Source organism: Plecotus auritus (assembly GCF_963455305.1).
Source record: "Plecotus auritus genome assembly, chromosome: 5".
In the NCBI taxonomy this organism is placed as follows: domain Eukaryota; kingdom Metazoa; phylum Chordata; class Mammalia; order Chiroptera; family Vespertilionidae; genus Plecotus; species Plecotus auritus.
Window position 1 is genome coordinate 34,199,336 of NC_137776.1, and position 16,191 is coordinate 34,215,526.

General features: G+C 45.2%; 1 protein-coding gene across 2 annotated transcripts in view; it reads left to right on the forward strand.

Moving 5' to 3' along the window:
- ATG16L1 (autophagy related 16 like 1) overlaps positions 1 to 14,494 on the forward strand; it is a 33,780-nt gene extending 19,286 nt beyond the window's left edge. For both annotated transcript variants that reach the window (XM_080669269.1, XM_080669270.1), the window contains 9 exons: positions 572 to 677; positions 3,167 to 3,237; positions 3,930 to 4,001; positions 8,797 to 8,917; positions 9,176 to 9,281; positions 11,210 to 11,359; positions 11,483 to 11,530; positions 12,282 to 12,383; positions 13,049 to 14,494. In XM_080669269.1, the coding sequence (XP_080525395.1) occupies positions 572 to 677; positions 3,167 to 3,237; positions 3,930 to 4,001; positions 8,797 to 8,917; positions 9,176 to 9,281; positions 11,210 to 11,359; positions 11,483 to 11,530; positions 12,282 to 12,383; positions 13,049 to 13,142 (870 nt within the window). In that variant the 3' untranslated portion in view covers positions 13,143 to 14,494. The remainder of the gene's footprint in view (positions 1 to 571; positions 678 to 3,166; positions 3,238 to 3,929; positions 4,002 to 8,796; positions 8,918 to 9,175; positions 9,282 to 11,209; positions 11,360 to 11,482; positions 11,531 to 12,281; positions 12,384 to 13,048) is intronic.
- The last annotated feature ends 1,697 nt before the right edge of the window (positions 14,495 to 16,191 follow it).

Genomic DNA, 16,191 nt, shown 5'->3' on the forward strand with positions numbered 1-16,191 from the left:
ACTTGCCAGAAGTCACACTGCTCATATACATTAGTGCCCGCATAGAATCTCTTAACACTGCTGTGCCTAGGTAGCACTGGCATCTGCTCATATTGGGACTCCATGTTAGAATATCCTTGTTAGGAAAGCCATAAAAGCTTTATCGTGAAAAGTCATGCTGTGTGTTAATTAGATACATAGTGTGATGTGTATTCCTGCAATCTGGACCAAAAGGGAAGCAGGTAATCATACTCTTACTCTAAAGCTATTAAGATACAAGAATATAGATTGAAATTTCTTATTCTTAGAAGAAATAAGGTTAATGTGACAACAAACTTGAAGCAGTTAACACAGATTTTGAATCCTGAAAGGTTGCACTGTATTTAAATATGTGGAACTGTTAACTATAAGAATTAAATGATAGAATCTTAGGAAAGCCTGGGCTAGGAACCCAAGTTATTTTATGATGAGATTCTTCTCATTAGGGATGAACTTTCAACCTCTGGTGAGACATTCAGAGGGCTCACTTGTATTGGACTCTTTCTTCCTGGGAAGGGCAGTGATTGGGTATGAAAGGGTGCTTGTCTTGCAGGATGCTCATGACGGGGAAGTCAACGCTGTGCAGTTCAGTCCCGGATCCCGGCTGTTGGCCACAGGCGGCATGGATCGGAGGGTTAAGCTTTGGGAAGTGTCCGGAGGTGAGATCTCAGAGTGTACCGAAGGAAGCTGTGACATCTGATTGACTTGGTTTCAGGAAACCTTTGAATTGCTCATTTCTCAAAGTACAACATTTTGTGTCAGGAGTCTGACCAGAGCATCATTACTGTCTCAGTTGCACTTTATAGCTGAAGATGTTTTCTCTGCATTTCCAAGCAATGACTAGAAAATACTGTAAAGTTATGGATATGTTTGTATTTGTGTTTTTTAAATATATACTAATCAGAACATCTTCCAAGATAGTGTAGGTTTTTAAAGGAAAATTAAAAGCAGCTTATCAGACAAGGGCCCTAAGATCAAGGCACGGTCTTTGATTAGACCTTGTTTCAGAATTGATCTCAGAGCACTCAGAAATGGGGTGGCATTGAAAGAGAAAATGGGAGTTGATGAAACCATCTCTTAAAATGCTGAAGCTACGACATAGCCCAATTTCAACATTTTGAGATTTAGTTAAATGTACATATACTTTTAATAAAGCAAGGTCAAAGAATAGGCTAAAGGTTTTTGTAGGAACCACTTTGTCAAGTTCCCATAGTTACAGCGCATACATGCTCCCTGTCCAGCAGTTAATAGTTCCAGCGGGCCTTTGTGTTATTTCCTTTGATTCTCACAATGGCCCTGTGCAGTTAGAAAGGTGGGTATCCCCCGTATTTGAAAACTCAGGAGGCACTACCAGATTGACATAGGTGATTTACATGACTGATAGATGATTTACGTGGCAAAGGAGTGGTGGAACCTAGGGGCTGAGTTGGGTCTTCTAATTGCAAGTTCCTTGTTTCTCCATGACAGCCTCCCCTAAGCTGTAGAGTTGCTGAAGAACCCTGCAGATCACTGTGGTTACAGAAGAGCAGTCTGTCCATCTGTTGGTTAGAACAGGTGGTCAGTAAAGCCCCAAGTGTGTCTGCCCTGGCATTTGATTTTCAGGAAAGTGGCTCAGTAGTTAAATCCCTGGCAGTTACAACTAGTTGAAGCCCATTAGAATTAGTCCACAACAGCCTGTTCAGTCTGCAGTTTTGTTCCTCTTGGCTAATATTTACTGAACCTTGGAAGGTACAAAGTCCAAGAGACTGTTTATGAAATAGTTTGGGGTGTCCTGTTTTTACTCTTTTAAAATATCAGAAGAATGGCACTTTCCACCCAGTAGGAACACCCATCCTCGCTCTTTCTATCAAAGCAGAGGCTCCATTGGTAATTACTTGTATAAACAGCATTAACATAACCTCCCCTGGTGCCTTCTAGATAAAAGAGCTTTTTACTTTTAACAAGGTGTTTGGTCTTTTGAGATCAATCTCTTGTGTGCAATAGCATTTATCGATCACTTCTTGCATTTTGGCTGCCAAATAGAATATTTTGGGCATAAGTCAGAGAGCTGTTTCTTAGAATTTGCAGTAATAATTTGGTCTGTAAAGGTGTAATCTAAATAAAGACCTTAATTAGTGGATGTCGGCCCTTTTTTACTTTGGAAAATCTAATGAAAGCTAAGATCCAGAAAGAGGCAGATAATGTGCTATATTTTTCAAGTAAATATAGAGGTGGAGTTCATAGACCAGGTTAATGATCCCAGCCCTAAATATGTTTGACAGCTCCAAACCAGTATTCATATTGTTATTATTTAGAAGTGCTGAGTAAAAGATAACATTGAAATGTTTCCTACCCTGTGCTCCCCTTTTATGAACTTGATTTAGAATGGTTCCCTAATTGTTTTCCTAGCTTGTCTATATAGGTCACCCTTAAGCTACCCTATAAAAAAAGGAATGTAATCACATCATCATCGAGACTTTTAATCATGTAAGCTTATGTCTGCATAACTGAAGTTTCCATGTATGGGGCCAGCTCTGTGAGAGCAGTACCCAGGAGAGGTGGCTGAGTCTGTTGGTGAGGGAGGCTGGATAGAGGGAGGGAGCACTTGCAGGCAGCTGGGTTGCCAGAGTCTCCGGGTTCATGGGCATAGAGTAAGTGCAAGGACAAACTCCAGAAATTTCAAACTAGCTAACTGGCATTCTAATGACTAGCCATTTACACCTAACTAAAGCAAAAACTCTTCTCAGACATTCCTGAGAATTATCACACCTGGATTCTGAAAAGTTGATGGTCCAAAATTGGTAGTTAAGTTGGTCCAAACACGGATCTAACCCAAAGATGTGTTTATGATGTAAGGTAATAACAACTAAATGAAACTCAGCCTCTAAGTTGATTGACATGGCCTATATATACTAAATTTCTCTAAAAGAACAGCTTAACACACATGCAGAATGCTAGGCTCTGCATCCACGTATACCTTCATTGTTCTTAGAAACTTGACTACAGTATATTTTGGTCTCGTATTCTGTCTGTCTTGCTGGTTGATTCTCTGATGGTGCAGGAATGCTGTTTTGACAATATAGTTGGCTTCCAGTGTTTCGGGTGCCCCATTGAAACTTACATAATGGCTTTACCTTCTTGTCTTCCCTCTACCTTTCTTTTTATCCAGACAAGTGTGAGTTCAAGGGTTCCCTCTCTGGCAGTAACGCAGGAATTACAAGCATTGAATTTGATAGTGCTGTAAGTATCTAACACCCGGGGAAATAGGTGCATTCAGAGGTGTTTAGAAACAAGACATCTGGTTTTCAAAATTTAAAAATAACTCACCTGGTTTGTCTGCTATTTATCTTGAGTAAAATCAGTGTTAAAGAAAGATGCAGGTAGATTACAAATTCCATGCTGATCGTGACTGGGCTGGGGAGGTAGGTCTGCATTAACCCAGCTGATCTCTGCAGACTTGATAAAGGTCCCAGTTTGGGCTGAGGCATTGTGGGTGGAGAGGAGAGCATCCAGCTAGACCTGCACCAGAGATGAGCAGTCTCCGAGGGGGTAGCTGGGAGGTGAAACAGGGCAGAGTCAGTTCCTGTGGGCTTTCTGGCTGAAACAGTATGTAGAGAATTAGTATTTGCTGTTACTGAAGGCGGGCAGCAGAGGGAAGTGAATGCAGGAGGCCAAGTTCCATTTTGAGCTGGAGGGTCTTCGACCTTCAGGCAAGATTGAGCGATTAAGTGAGCTTAAGAGAAAGGTCTGAACGTAACAGGGTGGGTGAGTTGACAGACACTGGTGGTAATAGTTGGTGTTTGGATCAGGTGTATAGTTTTAGACATCTAGACCTTGGACTTGATTATTGGGAAGTTTGTATTGTGTGAACTAAATTCCTCTATTTTGGCTGAAATTTGTGTCTCACCTTCCCTCCCCCTTTATTTCAATAGGGATCTTACCTCTTAGCAGCTTCAAATGATTTTGCAAGCCGAATCTGGACTGTGGATGATTATCGGTTACGGGTAAGAACCAGTTAGGAAAATTAGTATAATCTCCTAATTTCTCATGGTTATCAAGGCACAACAATGGTAGGCAATAGCAGGTCCATTTAATCGGCAATAGGAAACCTTCACTTTTCCATGAAAGACTCGAGACATTCCTATTAATAAGAGGAGGTACTTTCATAGATACCAGTCTTAGCTTAACTTCAGCGATCTTGATGACAGCATATAAATTGACTTAGTAATTACCTCCCAGAGTATAGCTGGAAAGTAGAATATAGACATACATATGGATGCACTGTGATTGAGAGAAAACAACTGATGCTAGGATTCAGATGGAAGGGAAAGGGAGTGTCATAGGGTCAGATGTGTAGGAAGCCTGTATCTGACCCTAACCTTGCCAAGAAGTCCTGTGGATTCCAAGACAAAGACCAAAACGTGAGGGTTATATTGCCTTTGTTCTAATGAAAAACACATCACTTGATTTGGAGACTGGTTTTTCTCCTTAAGCTTGAAGGAGTCTTCACATGAGCTCATTAAATAAGGGCTACTAAAAGCTAAGATGGAGGGTGAACTTGACATTGGTAGGAATTTTACCAAAAAACTTTGACAGCAGTTCTGTGCATCAGCCCACACAGAAAACAGGGCATGATGTCAAGATGAACTTATTAAAGTTAAATGCAGGGAGGTGGGAGCTGCGCTGGGTAGTATACGGTGGTCTGTTTTGGTGACGCAGGAGTGCAGCTAGAAGAATCATTAGAAACACAGTGAATGGATTTCTTAGACTTTCCATTTTCTTGAAGGTGCTGTGGAAAATGATCACCGTGGTAATTCTTTACTCTTAGTTGAAAGAAGATCCAGGGCTATACATATATATAAAGCCTGAGGCGTGAAGATGACAGATTATGTTCTCTGAAAGCTGAAGAGCCTGCCTGGGTTCTTGTCTGAGTGAGGGAGTGGAAGTGGACTGTTGGCACCCACAGGCAGGGCAAGGCTCAACTCAAGCAATAGTTCACGTCTGTTCAAATATTGGAACGAGTTTTCAGCTATAGTGTGATAGTTCACGCTAAACATGGAAAAGATGCCTAGCCTGTTCTTGTAGCAGTTTTTTAATTCGTCCTGTAGTCTGCCATGCTCTGTGTAACTGCCATGTAAGACAGTTGTATGCGTCTACAGTCATTAACTTATCTAAAGCAAGATGGCTTTTCTCGAGCGGCCTCTATGAGTTAGACCCAGTACTGAGGGTGTTATGTGCATTACTGCTGTAGTCCCCAGGAAGGCAGCTAAGGTGGTTAGATGAGGGGACTGAGGCTCCGATTTGCCCGAGGTCACATAGTTAACAAACCGGTGAGAATTGGAATTGAGGCCTGTGCTCTTTCCTGTATTGGATTGGCCTGGATTACCAGTATTCTAGACTGGGAAACAGCTGAAGTGTTGAATTGAGGGACATACAGCTTTCCTTACCTTTGCGGCCCTTGGAGGGAGGACCCAGGCAAGCAGTTGAGTCAGTCATTTGTGCAGGATGTATTTTTCATTGGTAGAGTTCTGTACAGGTGGGCATCACCTTTGGGTCTGACATAAGAGGAAGGGGACCTGGAGGTGAGGTAGTTCTGAAAGATAGAGGTCATACTGTTGGGAAACTTGTCTCAGGTGCGCTAGTTTGCAGAGGTTTTATCGGAGAAGGTTCTGTCAGGGTGCTGGCAAGCTGTGCTCATGTTGGGGCCATTGTCTCCTTCTCTGGAGTAGCTGGCTCTGTGGCCTCAGGTCTGCTCACAGCCATGTCCTGTCCCTCAGTAAATGTGGGAAGAGATCCAAGAGGCCTTTTTCACGCTTCACACTCTTACCAAGGTCCGGAACTAAGTGGGCTTCCTGTTGTAGGGGCTGTGGCTCCCACTTAGACCCTAGTTACAGAGGATGTTGGAAGACATGAATGGACACCTATGGTCTAAAACTCAGGTTCAAGCCCTGGTCAGTATCTCCTTAACTTTGATGATAAGCGAATGGTGTTGGGAGAGACTAGATGCAAGGAGCAGCTGGGTGAGTGCTTGCTTTAAAACCCTTTTAGTAAAGGGGCCCATGACAGGACTCCTTCAATACCAGGTGTGTTAGACTCCCTTAAAAATCTAAAGTCAGTGCCAACTGGTCCGGCTGCTCTCTGAGATTTGACTTGAGGAACTGGATTGAAGAACCCACCCTGTTCAATGCTCTGACAATGATGTGGAGAGGTATCCAGAGGCAGGACTGGCTTTCAGGTGGTGGTTATTATTTCAGAAACATCCTCATCAAGTTCTGCATTTCTCTGGCATCAGTTGTCTTCGGTTGATATTAACGGTAGCTGCTTGCAGGTGGGCAGCCCTCGGGGTCTGCCCCAGAACACAAGAGTCTGGGCAGAGTGCTAGAGAAGAATGCCAAACCTCCCTCCCATGTGGGGCTCGGGCTGCTGTGACAGCTGAACCCACTGTGGCATATCTAGTGAGTCCTTGTTGAAAAGACTAAGGTAAAACTTAAAAGTAGTATTAAAATTAAATACTATAAGTAAATATAAAAAACTGAGTGAATGAAATAATTTTTAATAAATCTGATCCCCTTAAAATAAGCACTTTTTAAATGATAAAATTGAGTGTTTATAGGAGGCCCAATCCTTGCCGTTGAGAACATGGAGATGGAGCTAGTCAGTCTCAGGCAGATCCATATGGGTTTCCACCAAGAACAAGATTAGCAGAAGTCCAGACTTTTTAAAAAGCAAGCTAACAATACCTATGAAGGGCCAAGCAATAAAAACATTCCTTTTCTTTATTCCATTAGTCCATAGTTCATTCCAGGAAGTAAGTAAAAAAAAAAGCTGTGTGCTCATAGTGTTCATTGCAGCATCATTTGTTACCATGAAACTTTTAAAGCAACTTAAGTGTCTGCTGGCCAAGGAAATTTCAGCTAAATTGTCACCTCACCACATACAAATTATTCAGCTTTTAAAGTATTTGTGAAGACTTAAGCGTGAGGGTGCAAAAAGGAAGAGAGTTAGTGCTGTCCACACGTGCCTATTTCAACTGCTAAACGAGCGTGAGGAAGAGATTTGTCTTCCTCAGTTTAAGTTAGAGACCCAGGCTCTGTAGAGCAACATCAATGTGACCCCAGGCCCATGTGTTTTTAGCTATCACATGAAAAACTGCTTATACTATAATGTTAAAAAATAACATGAAATATACAGAAATGTGAAAGTGTGCAAGAGTGAGTGCATTCACATAGCCCAGTGGTCGGCAAACTGCGGCTCTTTGGCCCCTTGAGTGTGGCTCTTCCACAAAATACCACTGCCTGGGCGAGTCTATTTTGAAGAAGTGGCGTTAGAAGTTTAAGTTTAAAAAATTTGGCTCTCAAAAGAAATTTCAGTCGTTGTACTGTTGATATTTGGCTCTGTTGACTAATGAGTTTGCCGACCACTGACAGCCCATTCATGAGCGATGTCGTTTCCTCCCTATGTTGGTGAGATGTGATTACAGAAGGTGCATATACACAGAACTAAGAACTTAATTTACATTGCATGAGAACTACCTACTCAGGTTCCTGTCTCCCGTGACTTGTACAGATTGGATGAGTTGTACTGAGTGGACTCACGTTCTTGTACTGTGGAATGTAAGCTTTGGTGCTGGAGTTGCTTTCACCAGCAGGATCGGTGGCAGCTTTTACACTGCTACAGCCCAGCCACCACCTGCTGGCACACTTGTAAGATCAGTCCCAGTTTCAGAGAGGTGTCAGGGTGAGGGGTGTGAGTGAAAAGCCGAGCAGACTTCTTAGACAGGGAGAAGTACGCATGTCCTAAGTTTCTGTTCCTGTACTAAATGCAGTTGCTCCACTCAGTATAGCAGAAAGACGGGACTCTAAAATTTCAACACTGAAAACTTTACACGAAACTCTGAGGTCTCATCTTTGGGAGTGAGGTTGAAACCCATCATTACCAGTGGAGTAAGTATACTAGGGTCTTTTAAAAAGGCTTGTTTTTATTAGAAAACATCAGTGAATACCTTCTGAGCCTTTGAGGTTTTGCAAATATAAGAGGTCAATGATGACTAGTAAAAGGGCTGATTCCCCAGGTCCCCTCCCTGCATCCTCACCATCCCCAGCCGCCTCGCTCCCATCAAGTTCCAGTAGTGCTTTGATGGGTAAAAGGGCAGCTGACACTCCGTGATGTCCCAGGTCTGTGTTCCTTGGCGAGCCCAGGGAGGACACGTGGTTGGCATCCTATAGTCAGCCTCGAAGGGATGTGATTACTGGGAGTGTGGTATCTGTGGTTCTGATCTGACTTTCAAGCTGAGACCTCTCTTTGAAAAACCCCCAGGGCTTTTAATGGTTTATTTAATGAGGCCTGATGTTTCCTTTTGTAAATGTGTCTTCTGAGAAAATGTCTATTCTGACTTTTAGAGGCACTGGCTAAACCCAAGGCTTTTTAAATGTGTGATTGATATAATACAGACTTATTTTAAAAAGGTGCCATGTTTCAAAAAAGTCTTCTGGTTGCCCTCACTGGTTTTGAGGATGAGACAGGTGAACTTTGTACTGGTGATGTTTTTGTTTCGGGTGTTTTTTTGTGTTTTTTTTTTTTTTTTTTTTTATGTTACTTGTGGTCAGAGATTTATCCTATTCCTCTAATATACCTCACCTCTGGGCAGCACGTGTAGATAGATAGACTTCTTGGGTGTTTCCCCAGCTACTGGTCCTTCTGCCTCTGATGTTCCTGACCAACCATTGGGTGTTTGGAGAAGTTGGCTCCCTTGCGGTATGCCGCCGGCAGGCTTATCCTGGCTGTGTTTCTCTCTCCTAGCACACACTCACGGGACACAGTGGCAAAGTGCTCTCTGCCAAGTTCCTGCTGGACAATGCGCGTATTGTTTCTGGAAGTCATGACCGGACCCTCAAACTCTGGGATCTGCGCAGCAAAGTCTGTGAGGAAATTCAGTCTCTCTGTTTATATGTGGGGTTAGACATTAACTGTGGAGGTGTTTGTTTCTACATCAAAGCCTGCATTTAGTGTGATACAGTTTGAATGCAAGTGAGAATGGTGCTGAGGGTGTGGCCATTTTCCATGTTTGAAGCTTCATGTGAGTGAGGAGTTCTGTTGGCTTGGGGTCTGAGGGAGTGAGGTTATGTGGACAGCCACGGAGGAGCCTCTGCTTGGTGACTGATGTTTGGCTTTCTTTCAGGCATAAAGACAGTGTTTGCGGGATCCAGCTGCAACGATATTGTCTGTACAGAGCAGTGTGTAATGAGTGGACATTTCGACAAGAAAATTCGTTTCTGGGACATCCGGTATGATACCCAAGAACTCCCTCGGTGGGGAGGCATGTGAGAGGGTCTGTACATGGTAGAATGGTGAATATTTGTATACGGGTTTTTTTAAATCCCTGGCAATGCAGAGATAAGCTCCAGTCCACATTTATTTTAACAGTTTGATATTCTTTACCATGAAGTCGACAGTTGTGGCCAACAACCACGGACATACACTGTGTACTGACCAGGTGCATGATCAGCAGAGATAAACACCTGGGTGGGTGGGTAATTAAATGTAATAGTTGGGACAGACACACAAGTCTGCCCTGAGTGCTGAGGCAGACAGAGCCAGCCCCTTTGTCCAGGGATGTTAGAACATGCCTCAGGACTCATCTTGAGAGGAGAGTAGGCTTCATATTGCAGAAAAGCCCCTGAGAGACATTCTGGGCAGGTGAGACTGATAACCGTGTATTGGGACCAGATGGCCAGGAGCTTTATATGCCATTTTGTAAAAGATTTGATCTTAGAAGCCATTGGGTGTTCAGCAAAGGATTGCTTCCCAGGAGTCTAGTGGATTGTGTGGGTGGCAGTTTTAGAGGGAATTAGTAGAGTGTATGAGGATCTGAACTCCAAGCCGTGGAGGAAGAAGGTGGGCATCTACTTGAGTGAGAATTCTGGCAGGACTTGGTGACAAGTTGAATGTGGAAGGTGAGGAAGGAGAAAACTAAAGCAAGACAGAATAAATGACAATTTTAGGAAGAGGGTGCAGAGAATGTATTCAGATAAGGACATTAGTTTGTGATTTCTAATACACATTTGGAAAAACGAAAGAATTTTTTAAAGAGGTTGGAAGTCCTCAGGGGAGGACTTTGGAGGCATGAGAACAGATTACTCAGACACACATAAAACAGTAAGAAGATAGCACTTAGGGAGCCGTCTGAGGAGGAGGAACTAGAAAGGGCAAGAGAGCCAGAGTCCTGTGGATGGGCCACAGCTAAGGGGTAACGGGGTCAGGTGGCAGGAGGAGTCCAGTTGGATGAGGCTGGTTTGATAGGAGGTGGTTGGTGATCCGATTGAGTGGAGGGATGGCAGCTGGGGCAGAAGCCCAGTTGTCGAGCATTTGTGGACAGAGTGGGGAGTGAAGAGCCATGGTTATAGATGAGGCTTTGAAAGGCCCAGAGTGATGCTCCTGGCTCCTAGACATCACTTCAAGTTTTACTGGTGTAGCCCCTAATTTAAGAGATGAAGAACCCGAGTTCCAAGGCAGTGAAGTGTCTTGCCTCCAGCCTCATACTTACCAACACTAAGATAAAACACTCTTACTTAGTTATGGTTTGTGGTAGGAAATCATCTCTTTGATCGTTTACTAGTACACCAAAATGCCTGCAGAAGGGTCTGCACCTCCTTTACCTGCATCAGCAACAGGGTCCTACCCAGGATTTCTGTTCACAGGCCTGGCTATGGACTGGGGCCCAGGTGAGAATCTAGAGAGTGAAAGAAAGAGGCCTTGCAGAGTGTGGTGACTCTGTCCCGGAGTCCCAGTTTCACATCTAGCATCACCAAGAAGTTGGGGACCCCTGAGCTGAACTTTGTGTGGCAGGGAGACTGTGAGAAAGCACAGCTTTCTCCATATTTGGATAGGAGCCCTGGTTGGTACATGCTGATCAGAAGCTCTGATTGGCATCTATCGTATGGTTCCAAAAGTGGGCAGGGAAATGAATTCTTACCAGATTTAGAGTTCTAGTTCTCAAAATTATTACCATAGAGTCTGTTGGTGGAAAGATAATAAAAGCAGCACTGTGGTTATTTTTATAAGGCTGGGAACACATTCACTGCCTGAAAGAGCTTTGCATTCTGTTTGGTTCGCCTTTTCCCCTTCTCTGCTCCATGGCATGCCATCCTGGTTCAGATGGGGAAGTCTGACGTTTCTGTGGTACATTTTCTCAGACTTTCCATCTCTTTGGTAGGTCAGAGACTATCATCCGAGAGATGGAGCTGTTGGGGAAGATTACTGCCCTGGACTTAAACCCAGAAAGAACTGAACTCCTAAGCTGCTCCCGTGATGACCTGCTAAAAATTATCGATCTCCGAATAAATGCTGTCAGACAGACATTTAGGTAACTGAAGCCATGCTGGTTTGGGGCTCCTGAGGGTTGCATGAATACCAGAGGCCCCGATTTGCTCTCAGACCCTGAATGCTCTGAGCTCTCGGGGTGACGGTGCCCTCTTGTTTGTTTCAGTGCTCCTGGGTTCAAGTGTGGCTCTGACTGGACGAGAGTCGTGTTCAGGTTAGTGGTGATGCTCCTTCTGCCCACCTCACCCCCAAGCTTGGTTCATCACAAAGGTTAGGCGTGAGCATTTTCCCGTTGGGAAAGGGAGCCAGATTTATACAGTGTCTCAGCCAAGCACCCAGGAGTGAACCTGTAGGGTTCAGTGCTAGAGGTCACTATCACTGTCCTTCCTCTCTAGTGTTCCTTCGTGATTATACCAAATGCACTGGTTGCCCACTTGGTTCTTGCTGGGCACAGCAAGTTCACCTCTCTCCATGCATTTAGAGAAGAGCTGATTGAGAGCTTTTAGGGAAGTATGGGAAAGTCTCATGGAACAGTTCCAGCATCGCAGAGAAACTTCTCCACAGTTAATGCTTCTCTCTTTCCTCTTCCCTCTTTCCTACTTTCACTGAGCCATGTGACCAGGCAGTCTGCCAGACAAAAGAAACCCTCCGCCATTCAGGGGTTGACTTGACCTCCCTGTGTGTGCTGAGTTGGAGTCTGAGATAGTTAGGGACTTGTGGCCTCAAGAAGTAACATAGTGGCATATTCTTCATTGGGTGGGTGAGGCCAAGATAACAGGGTGAAATAGCTTTCGTGTAACAGTCCTGAATGTCAAGTTCTGATTTTCTGGGTGTACAGGACTGGTCCTGTGTTTGTCTCATAAATGAAGGCTAAACATTGCTTCTTGCCAGGAGGTCCATGAGGATGCTGAATGGGGAGGGGGACGGAGAGGTTGACACCATTTCCTGTCTTCTGTGTTCTCCAGCCCTGATGGCAGTTATGTGGCAGCAGGTTCCGCGGAGGGCTCTGTCTACGTCTGGAGTGTGCTCTCCGGGAAAGTGGAGAAGGTCCTTTCAAAGCATCATGGGTAAGATGACGCCTGTGAGCCCCTCTGAGGTGGTGAGCGGGTCCTGTGACTTCATCCCAGGGGTCATGCTCTCTTCAGGCATGGACCTGAGGGCAGTGTGCACTTATGTGCTCTGCTGTGAGCTAGGTTAGTGGAGAGAAGCAGCCAGTCCCCCCAGTGCAGATGGCCGCAGTGCTCCGCTGGCATGCTTATACAGAATCTTCTGGTTCGCGCAATCAGAATTGTGGCTGTTGGAGAAAAGAGTAGAAAAACATTCTCTTATCTTCCCCTAGGCTCCTTTATTTCTTAGCTTGGCTCCATCCACCCAGGCCCAACTGCCAGTTAGAACACAGTCCCGGGGTTCCTCCACAACCACCTCTCTCTGTGCCTCAAAAGCAGTGACAATTTCTACTCAGTCAGTTGTCCTGTCCCTCTCTGTTTCATTCACCCAGAGCTGTTCGCTTAGGGTAGACTTGATTGGGCCTGCTCCTTTCATTCCCAAACTGCTTCCTAAAACACAGTGCAGGGTTCCTCCTGCATTCTTCTGCTCTTTACTAAGTGCCTGCCTGTGAGCGGGAGCACCCGGGTGAGTAAAACAGCTGTGGAGAAAGCCCAACCCCCAGGTGCGAGGGAGCCTGGTACCGAGTCACTAAGGCTCACAGATGTTCCGACCTCTCCCTTTGAAGCTCATCCATCAATGCGGTGGCATGGTCCCCCTCCGGCTCCCACATCGTCAGTGTGGACAAAGGAAGCAAAGCTGTGCTGTGGTCGGAATACTGACGGTGTCTTCTCAGGAGAGCAGATCCAAAGCTGGAGAAGCACTCGGGCCGCAGCTCTGTCCTGGCAGGTGGTGTGTGGGGTGTAGCTTTGACCTCCAGAGAAGAGACAGCCAGGCGACTTTCCTTTGAGCAGGACTTCTGAGGATTTGGGCTGCAGCCTCTAATGACCTGGAGGAATGATGCTGCCTCTGCAGCCACTTAACAGAGGTGGGTCGCTGCCTCCATTCTGTGGGAAACACTACTAGCTCTGACCGTCCATACCTCAGCGGGGCAGGCAGTGCCAACAGCACCCCACATGTGTGTGTGTGGAGGGAGTCCTCCCGCTTCCTTCTCTCTTCAGAGTCAGTTCTGGCCAACGCATGTCCTGTCGCCTTGGATCATTTTTCTGGTGAACTTGCTTTAATCATTGGATTAACAGATACCCAAACAGGATTACCCCTGTCCTCAGGTAGCCCACATGGACTGCCCTGGTTTCCAAGGAGACATGGGACTGCCGTCCTCCCTGCTGGTTCGTGTCATTATTCTGAAGCTCTCAGTGTGATCTCCTGATTACGGTTGGAATTTTCTTAGGTCTCCAAAACAGTTCTTAGAAAGTGTAACTGTTCTTCAAAGCTCCTGATTCTATATTCTATTTCTTGGTCAAAACATAAATCTCAATTTGGTTACAAAATATTTTTTTGAGAGGAAGTGCAAAAACCTTTTTATCCAGAGAAGTGTGTGTGCTGCAGGAGTAGGTGTCTTCCTAGACCCATCTGTCCCTTCCAAGAAAGTGGGTGCATGCCACGGTCTTTGGGTACAGCTGCTGGGACTCAGGTGTATCTCTGGAGCCACAGTTCCAGGTCACTGCCCTTGTGCCAAGTCCATGTGCAGTGCCCTCGGTGCTGGAGCACAGGAAGCCCATTCCAGGAGGCGGGGAATGGATATCACCTTCCGTTTCAGGAGCTGTGATTGAGGCCAGGGAAACTGGCCTGGGGCATTTTTTTTAAAGCATTTCTTTCCCATTTTCCTTGTGTATAAAATTTTGGTTCCTCGAGTGACTGAAACACCAATATTTTTATCACTTTCTAATTTGCACTTTATTTGTTTCCTCCCATACTTGCTCTCTGGACAGATGTTGGTGTGAGTGCTGGAGCCTGGTGAGGGGTGGGGGATGAGGAGTGCCTTTCCTCCCACAGGGCAGGACTCTCCCTCCCTCTTGCCCCACCTTCATCTTCCCTTTTCTGTTCAGAGAGCTCGAGTTGAGGGGAGTTGAAATTCACAGGCCAGGGCACATCTTTTATTTATTTAACTGTGTTGCCCAACAGAACTTGATTGTAAATAAAAAAGAAATCTGTTATATACTTTTCAAACTCCATGTCTCTTGGTGGTTCTTTTATTCTCCTTTATCCTAAGGAGGGGTGGGAGGGAGCTCTTTTATTTATTTTCCTGGCTTTTATTCATTTGTAAATAATGGAAATACTTTCCTGGTATGTTTTTCTCCTTGTTCATTTAAGTCTAAGTTGTCACTGCCTATAAATATGAACATCCCAGCTTCCCGTCATTTGCAATTCTTAAACAGGAAAAGGGTGTCTTCAAAACTTGGGCAGTTGCGTTCTGAGAGCCCCGTGCACTTCTGTTACCCCTGCAGTTGGCTCCACAGACAGCAGACAAGTTCCTGGGCCCTGCTCTGGATACTTTGTTCACAGGTTTGATCATGAACTCTGTGTCTCCAGGCCCCCTCTTTGCTGAAGGAGCATAAATTACCTCATTGAGGAGTGACTTATAAATGGCAGCTCAGATACCTAGCAAGCAGCATTGTGCATTAACAAATTAGGATCTCCCTAGAATCCCCCGTAAAACAGTTGCATCACAACACTGTGTTTACTGAGGAGTTGGCCAAACTTCTGCTCGGCCCAGCAGCTTGAGTCAAGATTCCATCAGGATCTGACATCTCAGGCAGCACTCTCCAGAAAGCTGAAGAAACCCTTTGCAAGTGGGAGTCATTTATATTATTTTATTTTATGTTTTTACTGATTTCAGAGAAGATGAGTGAATCTTCAAACCGCTGCCTTCTGCCCGCCCCCTATTAGGGATCAAGCTGGAAACCCTAGCATGTGCCTTGACCAGGAATTGGACCATGACCTCCTGGTTCATGGGTCAATGCTCAACCACCAAGCCACACCAATCAGGCAAGGGAGTCATTTTTAAAGGAGACCCAAAGTAAGCGTTGCAGTAGCCTTTGGTTATCCTGTTTTCTTTGAACTTGGAAGGGAGCATTCTTGCTGTCTCTGCTTTTTTTAAAAGTTTCAATTTGAGGTCCATCCACACTGAAGCTTTTCAAGTCACCTGGCCACCAAGATTGTGCTGATAGTGTGGACTCACTGCAGTGGAGTATGGCTTCCATCCAACACATGGTCTTCACCCTGCCACCTTTGAGGTTATCAGGGACCCTACCTGTGCTACTGGTTCCATTGGAGGGTGGGAGGTGGGCAAAGGACTCCTGGGTGGTTATAGCTAGTGAGCTCCCTTGTCAGTGTTGTCAGCTTTGATGCATGCATTAACATGTCAGAAGTTGAGAATTTAAAAACATCTTAATGAACTATTTCCTAAGTCATTTCCCACAATAGTGTAGTAAATCAAGTGTGATGTCTTATTAAAGCAGACTGCGCACACTTACCTTTATCCTAAGAGTCTTGTGAAGGCCCTCTGATCTTCACATCATGGCACACGGGACGTTTTGTGTGGACATGGGGAAACGGAGGGGCCCAGAGTGGGTGGGTGGGGAAGTTCCAGATCAGGGAGTGTGCCAAGGTGCACAGAGCTGCCTGTGTCTTCACAACTGTGTTCTTGGGGAACTGCACATTTTAAAATGTAGACTTGAAACTCATCCTGTATGGGGCATCCAGAGAGGAGAGTGGCCATGATAAAGCACCTCATGCAAGACTGCTGGGCTGCAGAAACCAAGTATTTCTGACCTGGCCAGTGTGGCTCAGTGGTTGAGCATCGACCTATGAACCAGGAGGTCACAGTTCAATTCCGCTCAGGGCACATGCCCAGGTTGCACCTCAATT